This window comes from Curcuma longa, chromosome 1 (assembly GCF_044706935.1).
Source record: "Curcuma longa cultivar G26 ecotype Majalengka, Jawa Barat chromosome 1, ITB_CL_G26_1.1, whole genome shotgun sequence".
NCBI lineage: Eukaryota > Viridiplantae > Streptophyta > Magnoliopsida > Zingiberales > Zingiberaceae > Curcuma > Curcuma longa.
Genome location: NC_133861.1, coordinates 8,490,297 through 8,509,804, shown reverse-complemented (window position 1 = coordinate 8,509,804; position 19,508 = coordinate 8,490,297). Strand labels below are relative to the sequence as shown.

The 19,508-nt window shown below is 40.4% G+C and overlaps 5 protein-coding genes across 5 annotated transcripts; 3 read left to right on the top strand and 2 right to left on the bottom strand.

The window, feature by feature from the left end:
* Positions 1–618: 618 nt before the first annotated feature.
* LOC141833529 (glucosidase 2 subunit beta-like) lies at positions 619–9,027 on the top strand. Its single transcript, XM_074721007.1, has 17 exons — positions 619–829; positions 940–1,053; positions 1,266–1,361; positions 1,987–2,226; positions 2,426–2,595; positions 4,699–4,791; positions 4,866–4,958; positions 5,059–5,154; positions 6,101–6,431; positions 6,538–6,639; positions 6,737–6,838; positions 7,413–7,470; positions 7,571–7,639; positions 8,193–8,280; positions 8,359–8,420; positions 8,541–8,592; positions 8,705–9,027. The coding sequence occupies exons 1-17, from the start codon at positions 718–720 to the stop codon at positions 8,765–8,767; spliced, it is 1,941 nt and encodes a 646-aa protein (XP_074577108.1). The 5' UTR covers positions 619–717; the 3' UTR covers positions 8,768–9,027.
* A 484-nt stretch (positions 9,028–9,511) lies between these two features.
* LOC141823622 (uncharacterized) lies at positions 9,512–10,643 on the bottom strand. The gene is made up of 2 exons (XM_074710914.1): positions 10,638–10,643; positions 9,512–10,486 (listed from the first exon to the last, which is right to left on the bottom strand). Exons 1-2 carry the CDS (start codon positions 10,641–10,643, stop codon positions 9,512–9,514), a joined length of 981 nt encoding a protein of 326 aa, XP_074567015.1.
* Positions 10,644–11,191: 548 nt separating this feature from the next.
* Positions 11,192–12,702, bottom strand: LOC141813490 (uncharacterized). The gene is made up of 4 exons (XM_074701484.1): positions 12,388–12,702; positions 11,630–11,743; positions 11,427–11,546; positions 11,192–11,293 (listed from the first exon to the last, which is right to left on the bottom strand). Exons 1-4 carry the CDS (start codon positions 12,700–12,702, stop codon positions 11,192–11,194), a joined length of 651 nt encoding a protein of 216 aa, XP_074557585.1.
* Positions 12,703–15,900: 3,198 nt separating this feature from the next.
* LOC141811876 (membrane protein PM19L) lies at positions 15,901–16,792 on the top strand. Its single transcript, XM_074699953.1, has 3 exons — positions 15,901–16,119; positions 16,210–16,387; positions 16,471–16,792. The coding sequence occupies exons 1-3, from the start codon at positions 15,990–15,992 to the stop codon at positions 16,682–16,684; spliced, it is 522 nt and encodes a 173-aa protein (XP_074556054.1). The 5' UTR covers positions 15,901–15,989; the 3' UTR covers positions 16,685–16,792.
* An 880-nt stretch (positions 16,793–17,672) lies between these two features.
* LOC141833865 (peroxidase P7-like) lies at positions 17,673–18,805 on the top strand. The gene is made up of 3 exons (XM_074721380.1): positions 17,673–17,888; positions 17,971–18,162; positions 18,257–18,805. The coding sequence occupies exons 1-3, from the start codon at positions 17,673–17,675 to the stop codon at positions 18,803–18,805; spliced, it is 957 nt and encodes a 318-aa protein (XP_074577481.1).
* The last annotated feature ends 703 nt before the right edge of the window (positions 18,806–19,508 follow it).

The window sequence follows — 19,508 nt, the reverse complement described above, 5'->3', positions numbered from 1 at the left end:
TTACTAATAGTGGTCTTTGCTTTTCAGAAACATACTTAATTAACTGATAATAAGATTAAAACTTAATCTTTAAATAGAGCAACACTTTGCCCTGATCATATCTGAAACTTTTTTTACGCAAGGAGTGGATGTTATTCCCTTGGAATGAGGAATGAGGACAAGGTTGGGCATAAAATATAATGCATCATCATTAGATTATTACTTTATGATCATCCAAGAATATATTGTTTGGAGTACATTTGAATTTGGAACATCAAAAATGTTTCAAGTGTTCTATGATTCTCCGTGGCACTCAGTGGCATATCTCCAACCACCTTCCTGATAAAATAAATAAATAGTGACAGGAATCAATAAAGTTTTTTTTTTTGTTGAAAAAGGAATATTATATATATATATATATATATTATCATTTTCACTTGTTGATGTGGACAAGGAAATGCTTGTTGATGAGCATCTTGCATCTCCTTTGTGGTGGAATGGGCCTTATGGGCTTCACCAACTAGTAGGCCGTAGGCCCACAAGTTAGGCCTTGTATCTAATTTGCTTTAACTAATGCTGTGAAAATTAAACTCTCCAATAAACCCGATTAGGCACGTAATTGGCAGCGGGTCGGGCGAGTCCTTTCTAACCAGGGGCATCTCGTTTTCATTCGTCGCATGAGTCCGATCTCGGGGGATTCCTACGGCAAAGAGGTGAAGCTTTCTCGCCGAGAGATCGATGGGAACCCGTCGAATCAAGTTTTCTCTTACGATCACTTGTCTTTTCGCGTTGTGGATCGCTGGATTCGCTTCTCTCCCGGCCCGCGAGTTTCTGGGAATCGCTCCCCAAGGTCTTCCTTCCCGTCGCATTGTTTTTTTTTTTTTTGTTTTTAATCTTTCACTTGATCTGCGTTTTAATCAGTTGTTTTCGGGGTTATTTTGATTTTTCTTCGATTCGTAGATGAGGGTTACTATAAGTCGGACGTGATCAAATGCAAGGATGGGTCCAAGAAGTTTACCAAGCAGCAGCTGAATGATGAGTTCTGCGACTGCCTTGATGGGACTGACGAGCCGGGTGAGTGTTTCTACAAGGGACTTTGCGTTTTGACTGTGTTTCTTTTGCTTGCTGAGGTTATTGTTGCAAAAAGTTGCCCCTTTTCTGTCGGTTTCGTGAACATGGTAGGATGTTGCCAGGAAGACAGCAAAAGTAGCTGTTTTTTTTTTTCTTTACCTCAATGTTAGTCAATTGGTTTTTGAAATTTCTTAGTTGCCGCTGGAGTTTTGCAGGGACATCAGCCTGTCCAGAAGGCAAATTCTACTGCCGGAACTCGGGTCACATTCCGCAGATGATTTTCTCTTCCCGGGTGAATGATGGTCTTTGTGGTAAAAATCGATCTTTATTTTATTTTTTTATTTTAAAGCTAATTTGTCGCTTCAATGACTGTTTAACTGGACCAGAAGTTTCTCTGCACGCGCATATATTTTTAAAGACAAAACATCAAATTTAGTCATGCTACTTGTAAAGTTGGTATAGATACAATTGTTTGTGGCCAGGTACTACATATTTGTAGGCTATAATATTCAGTCACTTGATCATTTTATTGGTTCATCAACCCATCATTTTGTCAACTATGTTTAATTGACCTACTAAAACTATTAATTTCAAAGAAATAGTAACTATTTCTTCTATGATAGGCTGATGCAAAAGTTGAATCATTCTTTTCTTAAAGGAATTAGAACAAGATGAAATGAGAGCAAGTGAAATTTGACTTCGATATTTCTAAATGCCTTTTTGTAAGCCTTAATATATACCAGTAACTTTATTCAACAATTGCCTTGTTGCATTGCTCATATAGCTTATGTTCGAGTTAGGTTCTAGTGGCGTTCCTTTTTGTTTCTATGTACTTCATTATTCTTGCAATCATATATGGAGTAAGAATTCTCAATTCTTTAGATCAACAGAACCTGGAACCATTCCTCTTTTTTTTGTTCATAATGTTACATGTAGATTGCTGTGATGGAAGTGATGAATACAATGGCAATGTAAACTGCTCAAATACATGTTGGGAAGCTGGGAAAGCAGCACGAGAGAGATTGAAGAAGAAGATAGAAAAGCATCAGGATGGTTTAGTTATCCGAAAACAAGAAGTTGAAAAGGCAAAACAAGCGTTTGTGAAAGAGGAGGCGGAGCTACCAAAACTGAAAAATGAAGAGAAGATACTTAAAGGACTAGTTGAGAAACTGAGAGGTGCAATATTCTTTCCAACTGCACTGAAGTTCATTTGGCTATTAGTTTTGATTCTCATAAATGAAGATTCACATGTCTCATAAAAAAACATGTAGACTACCCTCCATGTTTGATTGATTCAAATGGAACATAGGAATTGAAATCTTATGATGGCATAATTCAATATTCCTTGTCCTCTTATTTCTAACCTGCTACACAGAGCATAAAGAAAGGATAAAGAAAGCAGAGGAAGAAGAACGTTTGAAAAAGGAGAAGGAAGAGGCACAGAGAGTTGCTGAAACAAAGTCAAATGAGCAGAAGAAATTATCAGATGAATATCCACAGGATCTGACTGAGAGGCCTCAGGGCAAGCTGGAAAAGACTAGTCAGGTCAGTGAACTAGTATACTTTGTTACATAACTTTTTATCATACCTGAGTTGTGCATTAAAATATCACATGGAGAGCAGTTAAGGATATCCTATTCTAATGCATTATAAGCTCACGTGAGTTTTGAAGTGACAAAATCATTAACTACCTAAAACTGACATTGGAGTAATCATGTAAATTCGCAATATAAATGTGCAGTTTTGTGACTGAGTTACTTGTTTCATGTTTTGAAAAAATTCGGTGAAGTTCTTATTTGTGCTAATTCTAGATATTTGTTTGGTTAATGGACAGCAAGTAAGTTGATTTCTAAAACCTTGTAAGGAAGTTATTCGACTGATTAAGGAAAGACAATCCATGTATTCTATGTCTATAACTCTATTCAGGAAGACATATAACTGAATATGTGGCTGAAAAGATTCTGAATGATCTAACTTATTTTGACTATTTGTTTGGCAAAAGAAACAATTTTGGAACAAATGTTATGACAGCAAGCCATAAGCCCCTACTATTTGGGGGTTAGCTATTGAACTTTACAACACTATTCGTATTCAAACATTTTAAATCAATTTTAATTATGTTTAATTGAGTTTTATTTTGTCTCCCCCTTCCCCTCACATGTACAACCTCACACATTCAACTCTAATCTATTTCATTAAACTATGGAGTCTGATTGTCGTCTTTGAACATGTCAACTATCATCCTAATGTATTTCCTTCCATTTTATCTGCTAGTGGAGCTACATCTAATTACTCTCAAATGGAAATATATTTAATGTTATCTTTTCTAGCGAACCCAATGCCTTCATCTTACCATCCTCATCTATGTTGCACTAATATTTTTATATGTTATATTCTAACTACCCAACTGTTTATCTATAAAATATGATTGATTGTACCATAATCTTATAAACTTTTTTAGTTAATTGACCATATGATGATTGCACAATACTCCCAAAGCAAGATTCTATTATAACCTTTACTTTTTATCCTACTAATAATATCCTTTGTCTATATCTCTTTCTTGATGAATACTTAAATTGCTTAGCAAGGAACCATATAATATTTGCTTATGGACACATAGGGATCATATGGTTTTTTGTGCAGTTAGTTAACATCCATTGTTTATGTTACTTGTTTTTTGTTATATGGTTTTGTTAGACATATACAACATTATGATTATGGATTGGTTAAAATGATTTATTTAATTATTAGGTGATGCATGTAAATTTTGTTTATATCGATTGCTTTGGTTGATTAATTTAATGTATGATATAGCAGATTAGTATATGCAAACCGATAATGTTATACACTATCACCATTATAGTTGGAGGTGTCTGTGTCGTGTTGTGCCCATCTTAACCACATACAAGTTGGGGTTGTGTTGTGCCAAGATCAATCTGAAAATTTGCAAACCTAGCTGGCCTATGCCGGTCAGGCCAAGGCTAAGCACGGACTGTTGATACCATTAATTATCTCTAATGCTATTTCTTGAAAAGATGGATATCATTTACACCTGGATATGCATTATGTAGCGACTCAACTGCATATTGCCTGTATATGCCCTTTGTAATCTCAGTTATTATTGAAACTACATTTTCTATATTCAATTTTAGTTTTGTTTAACATAAATTCTTTTGTTTTGAAGTTTCTCTGTGCAATTCAAAATTTGATTTTATTTTATTTGCACTCCTGTTGATTTATCTCAAAAACAATATATACCAAGAAGCTTTATCACATAGGTATAGCTATTAGATATTTGTTTCTTCTCTAAACTTCATCATATAGTTATTTACAAACTCGATCATAATTTATTTTTCTAATTTAACAGACCATGTGCTATTTCAAACAAATTTAATACTGTAGAATCTAAAGTGGATGTCAAAATATACAAAAATATCCAGGTATTGACTTGGGAACATCTATGCTTAGCTGTCTCCGTCACATTTTTGTTTCTTAGGAAATACTTGGAACTGGATTCTTGTCTCACCGTTCGGAAAATATGTGGAAACCAGAAGATCTTTGTGCTATTATACTAGTAATATCTATCTTTGTTCTAGGATTAACCAGAAGCAGTCTTAATGACACTGTTTTTAATGCTTATATCAGGACAAGACAGAAGTACAGCATGAACCTGCAGTTCAAGTGGAAAACGAGTACAAGTCTGGGAATGAGATTCCTCCTGAAAGCACAGCAGATCAGGTACTTGCTATATTGAGGATGCTGAAATTGGTACTCTTTTCTTTCTTATAAATTTATATTTCATTCTATTTAAGTATGTCAGAGATGATCATGGTGATTCCATTACATATAATCATGGTTCTGATCATAAAAGCCATGAGGTACCTTCAGATCATGCAACAAATCAGGTAAAAGATCATCTCTTGTAAGGAGATCATTGTATTTGAAAATTTGTGTTTGTTTTTTGTTTGTTTGGTGATAACTTTATGTCTTGGTTTCTTTTACTAGCATGTCCTAGAAGACAGAGATATTGCCACAGTTAAAGCTGGTTCTAATGAGGAAACTGGAACCAAAGAGGTCCATCCAGATAATGCTGCAGACCAGGTAATGGCAGATCCTGAATCCTTTGCTTCTGTTTTATTGAATACTGGTTTAGTGATTGCATCTCTTCGGTGAGGTTCAAAATTTGAGATAATGAAGTGTTCATTTATTATGACTCTGAACTTTGAAGTTTGATTTTTTTTCTTATGGGTATATTTGATAATGTTACTATTCCAATCTTCTACTCATGTATAAACAAAATCATGAAACCTTAAACTTCAAAATAAAAATTTGCCTACAACAGTGCCATTAGTAATTTTTGGGTACATCACCTGAATGCTATTTGAAAACTTATCTAAGGATGCGTGAGCATCTAAATTTTTATGATTAACTGAATTATGTATCAGGGTACTTAAGTTAAAAAAAAAACTTTATCGGATGAATGGGAATATATATATATATAACTATATTTCATGGAACTTAAGTTAAAACCAAATATGCAGCTGCAGCTGCAAATGTTGATGCAAAATTGAAAGTTAGAACCATCAAAGATGCTAGCAGTTATTTCTTGGTTGATCCAAAACTAGAAACTTAAGTATGAGAGATACACTGATGAGGACAATATTGTTGAAGGATGATTACTGTTGATGCAGATTTCTAGAAAGAGATATATTTTACTGTACTTCTATGAAAAAATTTCATTTTCAGTTGCTTTTATGCTACTATATCTGTCATATCAGAATTGTATTGATGTGACAAGGTTAGTAGTTAATTTAAAGGTAGGGTTTGTGTACTTACTTCTGTGGGTATCCTTTTTCTCTGTTTTCTTATAGACTACATGAATTCTTCTATACTAGAAAGATGAAAAAATGTCAGCCGTACTATATAAGCTATCATGATAATATTCCAACACTTGCTACAATGAAGAGAATCCTTTCTTATTGAGCAATTAAATTCCTAGATCTGTGGATCGAAGTTATCTTTCATTTCTCATGGTGGATTCTTACAGGTGCAAAGTCCTGAGACCACTGAGGGCTTATCAAGAGAAAAATTGGGTCGTCTTGTAGCCTCTAGATGGACTGGTGAATTCTCTGACAAACAGACAAAAGAACACAATGATAAAAGTGAGGACGAGAAAGAAAATCATGATTTGGCCGAGAGTGGGGAAGAAGAAAACTATGACAGTTATCACTCTGACATTGATGATGATAGACATCAGTATGACGATGAGGATGATGACAATGATTTTCAAGATGATGCAAATGAGCCATATGGCAAAGATCAAGTTGAATATGATGATTCCAGTTACTCTGACAAAGATTTTACATCTGAGTCTCCAGGTTTAGTGCAGTTTGATGATTTAGTTTCGACCATACAGTGCCTGATTCTTTAAGAATTTTGTTACATGAAAATGTTACTTTGAGTATTTGTTTCTGATGCATGCAGATACAACTCCTGGTAGCCTATCATGGCTGGATAAGATACAGCATACTGTTCAAAATGTTATTCGAGCATTCAACTTTTTCAGGACTCCTATAGATGTATCAGGTAAGCCGGCATGTTTCTCATTCCTCACCGATGGTCCATGAAGCATGAGAATTTGCAGTTCCTTATGATTATTATTATTATTTCCCCACATTTGTAGAGTCTTCTCGAGTGAATAAGGAGTACGATGATGCCAGCTTAAAACTATCCAAGTTACAATCAAGGATTTCCAGTTTATCCGAGAAGCTAAAGCATGATTTTGGTGAGTATGAAGACAACCAGCATAGTTTGCTGATGAGAATCATTTTCTGCTACGTGTTGGTGTTTGTATTCTTGTCAAATAAAAAGATTTAGTTTCCCTTGTTTTTAACTGTTGTTAGTCTCAGGTTCTAATCATAGAGCAGAATGCTTCGTCTATTTGACATTTCTTCTTAAGCTTCTTTTTCATGGCTTTGCACATTGATTAATTTGCCTATTGTGCTTATTTCTGATTTATGAGACGTATTTATTCTTGTAAGTGCAACTGGTCTCTTTCTTTGATTTTATTTTTTAATTAATTTCTATGTCATTGTGGCTTTGCTAGGTGTCTCACAGGTTGTCTGGGCAGTCATCCATTGTTGTAGGCCAAATAATTTATAGGATAATATTCATAATATATAATTAAGTTACTCCACCTCATTTGTTATCTATCCAAGATGCCATCGGATTCTTTTTTGTAGTATGATGGTAAATTGTGCTCTACCGTTCATGTTAGTTACATTTTGTTGACTTTTATTTGCACAATCTTGTTATTCCTACCATTTGATTATAATGCTCAGCTTAACTACTTTTGCCAGGGAAAGAGAAAGAGTTTTATTCGTTTTATGATCAGTGCTTTGAGAACAAGCAGAACAAGTATGCAGTGCACACTTTTCATGTGTCCGTTTTTTGTTTGTCTAAGATGTGCACTCCATATCTTTAATTTTGGCTTTTGCCTTTTTTTATTTTTTGTCAGGTATGTCTATAAGGTCTGTCCATTTAGAAAAGCTTCCCAAGTTGAAGGGCATAGCACTACACAATTAGGGTAATTTCTGGTTCACCTTGCTTGTAAGTTATTATTGTTTTTCTAGGCCAAGGAGGCTTTGATTTCTAGACGATGAGAGACATAACTAGTGTCTTCTGGTGTTTTTCATAATGCTTTTTTGCAATGAATTCAAAGTTATTAAATGTTGATCAATTGATGTGGGAAAAAGTTGGTTTACTGATTAGATATCAGTTATCATCAAACACTTGTAAAACGTGCTAAAATTTGAAGGAATTATTTAACTGCATAACATTATTAGGTCTCTTCAATTGTTCTGAAATGCATGTTGACAAACTGAATGCAGTACAGTAACTTTGGAAGAGTTGATGAGTTGTTACCGCTTTTCCAGTCTATTCAAGCACAATACTTCCTTTTGTATGAATACTGTTTTTCGTTAAGACATGGATAGAAAATGTGATGTTCTTGCATAATTGATATACAGTGAAAGAAATGAGTGAAGTTCGGTTAAAAAAACTTACAGCTTGTCATTATTTATAGATTTAATACCAAAAAGCTGAAATTCAATTAACTGAATTGCGTGTTTCCTCATCAGGCGATGGGAAAATTTTGAGGAATCTTACAGTGTGATGAAGTTTTCAAATGGAGACAGATGCTGGAATGGCCCTGATAGGAGTTTAAAGGTACTGCTCATAATTAAATTGGCACGTGTGGATTCCAGCAATGTTGCTTCTCAATGTTGACATCTATACGACAAACAGGTAAGACTCAGATGCGGCTTGAAATATGAACTTGCAGATGTTGACGAACCAAGCCGATGCGAGTATGTATCTTCCTATCTCAAGCCATTCATCTCACAACTGTTTTGTATGCTGTTTCTTAAGGGTATTTTATCACAAAGTATTTGTTGGCGAGATATATTCCATTTCTTTCTTATTTTCAGGTACGTTGCAATTCTCTCAACTCCTATCTTGTGTCGAGAAGAAAAATTGAAGGTACATTATTTATTTGGATTAAAATGCCCAAAATTCATTTTTACTTGGGACAAATATAAACTTGCTTAAATCAATTTAAAGCTTACAGTACAAATAATGAAAATTGTGGTAGGAACTGCAACAAAAACTTGAGGATTTGAACAAAAGCCAACCCTTGACTCACGACGAGCTATAGTCTTCATGATTTGCAAGATCTTGGAAGTTCTGGTCACCCCTTGACCTAGGTTTGAAGAACAACACACTTCCTAGTTTATTGAGAATCAAGTGCTATTTATTGAGAAAGCAGCATGCGGCACCTCCCATTAGTTTTCAGGCTTGCTTCTTTTGATGTTGTAATTTTTTGCTGCTTCCAGTTTCACTAGTGCTGATTAGAAACAGGGCAAGCTATGATCAACCTTTTCTTTGAATTTTGCTATGGCATCCATGGATTTATTGTGCGTTCCATATAGCTGGCGAAAGCTCCATGGATTCCAACTTTAACGAGTTGTACTACGACGTTGTTGGAGGAAGGGAGAGTGAGCTACACGAAGGTGAGTGCACAACATGCAAAACTGAACTTAAGTCGATCACGTACTTTTCCAAAACAAAAAAACAACCCTCGTGTAATTCCCTCGTGTAAATTTAGTTTTTGGCTGCTTAATCAATGTCACAGATTGGTGACGCGTGAATAAAACTATGATATTATGTTATAAAGAATTATAGTTTGTAGACATCTTATGGTCTTCGATGAATTTGTGTTCTATAATTCCCTCGTGTAAATTTATTAATAAAAAGGAGACACGACTTACTTCAATGGAACACTGACGATTGTCAAAGTTGGCATCGAACGGAAAATCTAAATTTGGTAATGATAAGGCTGCATGGGTATGTAACAATCATGGCATTCGTGCAGCGTGCTTAATATATGATCAGACTCCGTTCAGTGACCACTGCCAATTCCTCCACCGAACCCACCACCGCCTCCTCCTCCAAAGCCTCCGCCGCCTCCGGATCCGCCTCCGACAACCCCACCGTTGCCAAAACCGCCTCCAGCGCCCCCTCCAAAGCCACCTCCTAGTCCTCCGCCGCCGCCGCCGCCACCAAACCCACCTCCTTTCCCTATGACGCCACCGAGCCCACCGCCCTTGCCAAAGCCACCACCGGCTCCGGCGCCAAATCCACCTCCCTTTCCAATGCCGCCGCCAAGTCCACCTCCTTTGCCGTAACCACCGCCAAGTCCACCGCCTTCACCCTTGCCGAAGCCGCCACCTGCACCGCCACCGAACTCACCGCCTTTCCCAATGCCACCGCCAAGCCCGCCGCCACCGCCAAGGCCACCACCTTTTCCAATGCTCTCACCAAGTCCACCTCCCTTTCCGTATCCACCGCCAAACCCTCCGCCTCCACCAAATCCGCCACCGGCGCCCCCTCCAAGACCACCGCCACTTCCTAACCCAACACAGGCGCCACCGCCCAGCCCACCACCCTTTCCGATGCCGCCACCAAGTCCACCTCCCTTTCCAAACCCACCACCAAGCCCACCACCGCCACCCCCTCTAAGGCCACCGCCACATCCACCGCCGCCGCCGCCGCCGCCGCCGCCGCCGCCGCCGCAGCCGCCGAGCCCTCCACCCTTTCCAATGCCGCCACCAAGTCCACCTCCTTTGCCATAACCACCACCAAGCCCTCCTCCTCCACCAAGTCCACCACCGGCGGCACCTCCAAGGGCATATCCGCCACCAAAACCGCCCCCTCTGCCGAGGCCCTTGCCGACTCCACTTTTAATAAAGCCCCCGCCTTTGGTAGGCCACAATACCTCCTCCCCGCGCTTCTTGCCGACCAGCTGCCTCCCGAAGGCAGAGGCCGCTACAGAACTGAAGCAGAGCAGCAGCGCGAGGCCCCCATTACCAATGTGCTGGTGCAGAAGAAGACTAATAACACTTGTTACTGTGTTGGAAAAGGAAGACGAAGGGATCGAATATTTATAGGAAATAAGAACCAAAAAGTTACTGATTCCCGACTGTGCAAAAGCTAAGCATTCATGGGGACGCAACAATTCGGTGGACCGCCATCTCGCTCATGGCCCAATACTTTACTTGTCTATGCTGCCATTTACAACATGGTGAATGCGGGCCCGGTTACAACATGGTGGTTGAAGACATTTGAACATGGACAGATATTGATGTTATCGCATTTGCTGCCATGGACCTTCGAACCGCCTACCTCATGCTGCAAGCATCCATGTCGTAACCGGCTCACCCCGCCCTGGGGGCAATACTTTACTTATCTAGCTCGGAGTTAAACTGTCTCCGTTAATTTGCCTGTGGCTCTTCGTGTCAATGCTTATGGTTGGTAGTTGATTGATCATTACTAATGGATTGGCAGCGAGAAACAGTCACACACACAGCAGTAGTCCAGAAAATATTTTTCAGTGTTCACAAATTTTCCTTGCAAACTCGATCGTCAGGAACTTTAAACTAACAGCTAGAAAGGTGAGATTTATAAGTATAAAAGGCCAATCTAAAGAGTAAAATTAAATGCCCTTCTATTAAGAAGTGAACGACATTGCCATTGTCAGCAAAAGAGATCAAGCAAGGCCTTTGGTCCTTTGATGCAATGCTCACATCCATGATTCAAGAGCCCAACTACATTCAAAGGAGTTGTCACCGCTTATGTGTTCAAGAATGTCCCAGTCGAGCATCTCTTCTTCCTTCGCCGCCACCTACAAAATTAAGTCAATCGTCCTTAATTTGATTGTGATTTATGTAGTGATAACAAAAACTAACACAATCTATATATTTCCTTGTATCTTTCGTTAAATTAATCTTGAGCAACGATAGCAAACACATGCTTACTTTGTGGAAGTCATGGTTGCCGATGGCCGCATCCTTTGTTCCCTCACCACGCTCATCATTCTTAGCAAATCGCCCACGGACCCTCCGTCGATTATCTGCTAGAGTTTTTCTACAAGTATACTGATCATCAAAGTCAGTCAATAGGATGAATTATTTTCTATTTAAATTAAGTTTTAAATAAGATACATGATTGGCTCAATTACCTTGATTCTCTTGGTGAAGTTTCTATGGTCTCTCTTCTTCATGTATCTGTGGATCTTCTCCCTCCTCTCCTCCGGTGACAGTCGGAGACCTACTTTGTCTTTGGAGAGGGTTACCTCAATTAAATTTCAAGGTAAATCAATGAGAGTTTAATTATCTCAAAGTGTTGTGAAACAATTAATTAGTTTTATTTTTATATGCTAAGAAAAAAATTATCTAACACAAAAGTATTGTAGATAGTGGGAGTTGGGGAGAATCTTACTGTATCTAATTAATAAGTTTAGGCTAAACTTTTAACAAGCTGATTAAAGATATTTGTTTAAACACTTTTAAAGTCACAAACTTAATTATATTACTACTCTCGTGTTAAAGTTAGGAATCTGAAAACGCTAATAGTTGCTCAAAATTTCGATGCAAACTCATTTGCAAATCGATCAGCTTCTGATTATTAATTTTGTGCAAATAAATGTCAAGTTGTAGGGTGTAAGCTGATTTATAAATCATATTGTGCCCTATGAATTCAAGATTCTTGATAATTTCGAACTTATAAACTTGTATGAACATTCATGTTGAAGTTTAATAACTCAAAAAGCTTTTAATTTCTCATGATTTGGCTTCAAAATTAAATTTTAAATTAGATTGTGGTAATTTTATAATAATTTTCTAAATTTTTTAACTTCAACGTGAGCTTGAGTTTGTGACTGCAAAATTATTAATATGTTGAATTTGCACGACCTTAACGTCCATGGTATATCATCACCTGCGACACCGCCTTCCGATGATCCTCCGTCATGGCCGGGCCCACAAAATCCCCAACGGCGCCCGCGATGCGACCTCGGTAGACCAGCCCTCCGAGCTGGAGCAGCGTGCAAGACGACCGCGGCAGCGGCGGAGGCGGAGGCGGCGCTTCCATTCCGATCGTCTCCACCGCCCGCTTGTGGTATGGTTGGCCGCAGGAGTATCTATCGGCGTAGTTGTAATCAGTTTCACAAGCGGCGCCGCCATTGACCACCATGGGCAACTGGGCGAAGTGGTGGTGGTGGTCGCCGGAGGGCGGACAGGGGACAGAAAACATGGCTGGACAGGCCACAGAGGACTGCTGCAGCAGCTGTTGCTGCTTTGGCTAGAATGCAAGGACACTTATAAAGAGGGATGATGAGTACAGTAGAATGAGTTTGGCAACTATTACAATACTTGGATGCGCGTTTCAAGCAAAAAGACAGGGGAATCTAACTAAAGCAAACTAGAGCAAGGAAAGAGACAATTAAATTGTTTAAATATTTAGGAAAAAAAAAGAATTTTCCTATTAACAACCCACCAAAGAGACAAAGTTACCTATACAAAATAATTTAAAGTGCAAATCTTAAATTGTAATGCCACTTTCTTACGTGTTTTTAGCGTGCTGTCCTGTGTCAATTATAGAAGTGAACCGCGGGTCTCGGCGTTGACTTCATAGTCAACTGCAGGGTTGACTTCAAGTTTGTGGCCGGAGTGGTAGGTTAGGTTTTGAAAATGAAAGACCTGTAAAAGGAAGCAGACCGGCCGTGGCGCATTGAACAAAACTCGAATACAGGCACCTTCACAATTTGCTTCACGATATCTTTTTCTTTGTGTATAAATTTTACTATAAGATTATAGGCATGGTTCAATTATGCTTCTAATAAATTTGAGTAAGATTCAATAGTACAAAACATTGATTCTAGTTCTGTTGTCAAAACGCACTAAAAGGTTTTGCCATGAAAAATTAAGAAAATGACCTATGAAGGATTGTGCAGAATGCAAATTATAAAGATGCAGCTGAAGAAAAGGTTCGATATAGTTTTGGCATCTCTGAAAACTATTGAAAACGTATATTTCTTGCCTCAACTAATTCTTCCTCAAAATATTCATATTTCGTTTAATTGTTTCCCCCATTATTCAGAATTGCTCCCTTGACTTAGGTCAGAACGGTTGTAGAGCCCCAAAGTGACGCTTCCCTGCAAAGCTGCAGGGCAACAAATCACATTTAGCTACTAAGCATGTAGTGTGGATCGATGCTGCTGATGCTGTAGAGGTGCTTGTGGTGAAAATGAAATTCACTTTCAGGAGAATAGCAGCCGTATCTGATGCTGCTGATGAAGCGAAGATATATTTCGATCACCAAATTAGCTAGCATCACATTTCAGTGTGACATCATGAAGTCAATTCACCAGTAATTCTTGCAAGTGCAACATCCATCCTGAAAAGTATGGTTATCTGTTAGCATCTCTCACCACAATTTCCCTCTCAATCACCCTGCTTGCATACTTGAAATATTCATGGAAGTCGCTACATACCCTCAAATTCTTCGCTACTCTCAGTGATTTCCCATTGGGAACTGATCCATTTACCAATCCAAATGCCACCGCTAGTCTCTCACTGTGGCCCCAAAGTCTTTCGTCCATCTCATTGTATTCCAGTTTGTCTAGCCACCAAGTAAGCATGACTAGTGCTCAACTCCTGGAACAACCCCAAAGCGAGTGCTCATGCAATCAATCCAACTCCTGGCCTCGTCCAGCATTGCTACATCAGACTGGAAATCTAGAATCACCATCTCATTGCACAGTTCGACTGACCATTCAGTGACTCTTTGTTGCGCATATACGCCTAGCGTCGCATTCCACATAACAAGATCAGCATCCGTGAGCATTCCATCAAACACTCTACGAGCATCGCCCCTGATTCCGGGTTTCCTATAAGCATCAATCAGGGCGATGCCGACCACCGCGTTAGTGTCCAGTCCAGCAACATCATCGTCCGCATTAATGACCCTAGATGCCTATGTAAGGAACTCGATACACAATACATGGTCGTCGGAGAGGATACTGTACTCCTTAAGATAGTCTGCAGCTACAGCGATCCAATTTCAAAAGGCATTGTTTGTTTGGAGGCTCGAGAAGTGAAAGTTCGGAGGCCCAAAGTAGTCTGGTCTCAAACTCCCTCAATTGAGGTTGACCGTGTGAAGAATCGAATCCAGGTTGCTGAGGCAATGCCAAATGCCAGGGCTGCTGCTGAGCAAGGTGCCCTGCCTACTGCAGTTTCAATACTTAAAGAGCGTCAAAGAACACTATCCGAGTCACCGGCAGCAAAGTTGAAGGATCCACTGTGCATGGCTCTGGAAGCCGAATTACGGGAGATGCAAGAGAGGATGGCAAGCCGACAGAAATATGAAGCATCGGGCCGTGCTTATGTGCTCTCGGGGCTGAGCTCCCATCGTGGCAAAGAGCAACTGCACATGGTGACTCTACAAACAGTGTCAGCCTGGTTCGTTCATATCAGACACGATCAATGGTGGACATGTTACATCGTTCGCAAACAATGAGCTCCCCGCCTCGCGGTTGTGCACCGCCCTCAAGCCTACCAGGTCTTTCGCTACTTCGTGATCGACAAGTCGATCAAGTTAATCATTTCCTGGAGATTGGATGTTTTCCACTAGTCAGTCTTTTCTCTTCTTCGCGAGGTGGTGCGGAATTCAATGGTATACTAAAAGCTTAAGGGGTTTTGAGGGGCATACATACTGTGGGGAGGGTTCCTCTTCCTTGTGCGTGGTTGGATACAATGGAGAGATGGGTCAACTTTTTTTTTTTCTTCTTTCAGCATTGGTTTTGGAATGTACATAGAGGAGAAGATCATCTTTATGAGGATGACGCATGGTATAATTTCCCCCGAAGAGAATTCAAGTACTGTTATAAAATCTGTCAGAATGAACTTCAAATCTCTCCTATATTGCAACCAAGCCTTCTAACTGGATGACGGTGCATCAAACTGTAGATTCTTAGCTGATTAGGTCTTTATACATTCTTAACTGATTAGCTTGCAAGACATTGTAGAAGCTCCAAAGATTGGAAATTAGTACAGTCAATTTCCTCTGTTAAAAGCTCCCACGGTCATTTGTACAATCGGGGAGCTCATTACCTATCTGACAATTGTCGCCTAAACGGATAACTATTGCCGCTAGCTAGCTAGGTCCGCCTCTAAGCCCAAACCATCCAACGCCACCTATACACATCTCTGCCTGCTCGACTTCACTACTTTATCATTAATCTTAAAAGCACCGCATGCACCAAATCCATGGCTTTGCAAGAGACATCCAGAACCGGGGCCTAGGCGGTGAGGTGTTGAAACCAGCGTTGCGTTTGCATTTGCATTCGACACGTGCCCCTTCTTCTCCCACGCGTCCTCCCTCTGTCACCGACACCATCTCGCCGTTATTAATCCCCCACTGCTCCGCCTCTCTTGCCTTGCAAGTCACAGAAGCCCGGTTTTGCTCACTCCAGTAGAAGTTCATTGTGCTCTGTAGCTGTCGCTCTAATTTAATTTCAACCCGTAGTTGTTTTGTAGATCATGGCGCAGGCAGTGGGAAGGAACGCAGCAGCTCCGCTGCTGTTCCTCAACTTCATTATGTACATTATAGTCATCGGACTCGCCAGTTGGAACCTCAACCACTTCATCAACGGCCAGACTCACCACCCTGGTATAACTGTATTATTCTACAATTTCCGTGAATTACTTGCGTAGATCACGCGATTGTTGATCTCTATACTGTGCATACTCCATGAATCAGGTGTGGCGGGCAACGGCGCAACCTTCTACTTCCTTGTCTTCGCCATTCTTGCAGGCGTGGTCGGTGCAGCCTCTAAGCTCGCCGGAGCCAACCACATCCGGTCGTGGAGGAACGACAGCCTCGCGGCCGCGGCCGCTTCATCGCTCATAGCGTGGGCGATCACCGCCCTAGCCTTCGGGTACAGTAAAGCTGGCCTATACTGTGTTTTTGTCTTCCTCTTTACGAAGAGGACGAATGTGATGTGCTGATTAATTGGAGCAGGTTGGCGTGCAAAGAGATAGCGGTCGGAGGTTACCGAGGGTGGAGGCTGAGAGCTCTGGAGGCGTTCATCATAATCCTGGCGTTCACGCAGCTGCTCTACGTGCTGCTGCTTCACGCGGGGATGTTTAGCAGCAAGTATGGACCAGGGTACAGGGATCCCGACTACGGGGTTGGAGGAGGACCTGGAGAAGTTAAGGGGACGACCAGGGTTTAATTAATTAATGTTTAAGCTTGCTATGTGTCAATAATAATAATAATAATAAAGTTAATTATCTGCTTAGCTTGTAAATATATGTATATGTGTCTGATCAGGTTTCAAGTTCAAGTGTTGCGTTGTTGCGTGGTTTTGTTTAGTGGCAGTCTATCGCCATAAATTGTACGTCGTACCTCGTGAATTTAATGCTGTTGCAGTTCTTAGATGTCTCATGAAGAAGTTTTTGGGCCGGACCGCTATTTGTCGTGGAGCGAACCTGGGCGTTAGATTTTTACTATTCGATGACGGTGCCGTTCGACCAATTGACCATGAGTTTGTCGGCATTTATTCTGTGTCGCCGAGTATTTTTGAATTTTTCATCGTGATAAGAAATAGGTGATCTTTTATGAATTCTGCAGCATGGTAGGTAATACACTCCCCTATCCACACCCTTTAATCAACTCAATCGTTGTACGAAACGTACCATTTGAATTAAAATGATTTTGGCTTTCAATGATTGCGAATAGTTGACCTTGTCCATTATGGTCACTTTTGACTTTCTACAGATTCGGCTTCACGACCAATCACTTTGAATCAACTAATACAAAATTAACAAAACCGCGATAAATCAACAAAATTCAGCGCTCAATATATTCATTACGTACACAAAAGTACGACATTGAAGAACACGTTTTAAGCGACGACCAATTAAATCATATATATATATATAATTGATGGGAAAAGGTCCAAATCGTGAATAGGCAGCGTGCATGTCCTCGTAGACTTCCATGTTATTTCCCAGTTTGAAACAATCAAAGTCCCACCCACTATTTTATATCCATTCAAAGTTAAATTATCTACAAACATGTATATATACCTCACTTGCCTTCTCTCCAAGACACACAATCAATTAGCTCTAGCTATCTAAATCGTTCTCCAAGACTAGCTAGCTAATCAATCAGCTATAGCATTAAGTATTTATATTATTTGGCAGCAGCTTGCGATCGATATGGCGTCTATGGCGTCGATGATTCCCAGATTAGTACTTGCTCTTTGCCTCTTCTCCGCGCTTGTTTCGGCTCATCAGTTGTCTTCTACATTCTACTCCGCGACGTGCCCCAATTTGCAGCAGGTGGTGCGCTCCGCCATGGCCGACGCCGTGCGCCAGAACCCTAGGAATGCTGCCTTCATTCTCCGCCTCTTCTTCCACGACTGCTTCGTAAACGTACGTACCATCAGTCGCCATGATATATATATATCTAGTTAATCGATTAGTTTATATTGATCGAGCAATTAATGATTAACAGGGGTGCGATGCGTCGATCCTTTTGGATGGCACGGCGGCGTTCGCCAGCGAGAAGTTTGCGAACCCCAACAGGGATTCCGCCCGCGGCTACGAGATCATCGACGCCATCAAAGCCAGAGTGGAGGCCAACTGCCCGGCTACCGTCTCCTGCGCCGACATCCTCGCGCTCGCCACACGCGACGGCGTTGCCTTGGTGAGTAATTTAAAATTCCCTGATTTGTATGGGAACGTACGTACGGTACGTGTATACGTAATTAATCGATCGGACGGCTGTGGTTTCTATGCAGCTTGGCGGACAGACGTGGACCGTACAATTGGGTCGCCGGGACTCGCGGGCTGCATTCCAGGAAGCTGCCAACCGCGAACTCCCGGCGCCTTTCTCCGACCTGTCGCTCCTCATCTCTATGTTTCGCGACAAAGGCTTCACCCCGCGCGAAATGACGGCCCTCTCCGGGGCGCACACCATCGGCCAAGCGCAGTGCTCCCAATTTGACGACCGCATCTACAACGACCGCAACATCAACGCCACCTTCGCCGCCCTCCGCAGGAGAACCTGCCCGCGCGGCGGAAGCAGAGCGCTGGCGCCCCTCGACGGCGAGACGCCGTACCGCTTCGACAACGGCTACTACCGGGAACTGGTGGCGCAGAGGGGGCTTCTGCAGTCGGACCAGGTGCTGTTCAACGGCGGGTCGCAGGACGCGCTGGTGAGAAGGTACAGCGTCGACGGGGCGGCGTTCGCCAGAGATTTCGCTGCGGCGATGGTCAAGATGGGAGCACTTCGCCCGCGTCCCGGGACGGCGGGAGAGGTCCGGTTGGTGTGCAACAGGGTCAATTGATCACATATTCATTAATTATTTTTAAAAACTGTGGATTAATAAGTTTTTTCCAAAATCATAATAGCAAAGTGAAATAAAATTTTATATTGTACATTTTCATTTTTTCCCCTCTTATTTGAATGTTTTTAAGAAACAAACATGCGTGAAAATAATTGGTAACAAGTGTAATAATCAATTATATTTCCTTGAATAAAATCCTCTTTGTGCAATATGTTGTTGTATGGTTATCGTGTTTTTTCACGTTAAAATAACAGTTCCTCACTTCTGTCAAAATAGAGAATTGAAAAATATTTTTTATATTTTTCTAATAATTTATGATATAAAAATCATATAAATGACTTAGTTTCGATAACAAAATTACTTCAATGATGTAAATTTGGCTTGAGGATGTAAATTTAGTTTGAAGTCATGAGATTGTGGAGTGCTAATAAATGAGTCAATATGGAAATGGAAATTGTCTAGGCAGATAGATTTAAAAAAGGAACTTAAATAAAACTGAAGAAATTAAACAACTCCATGTAGAAGATGGTACTCTTAGTGGTATGATGTGGTAGTAAAAGATATGATATTTTTCTCAAATAATTAGAGTTTAAAATTCATATAGTAAATATATGTCATGTCATGAATCATCTTTATTTTTTAAATTTATTTGATGGTTAGAATGTAGAGTTGGACTGTCCATCCACCTCACTTTCCTATTTAT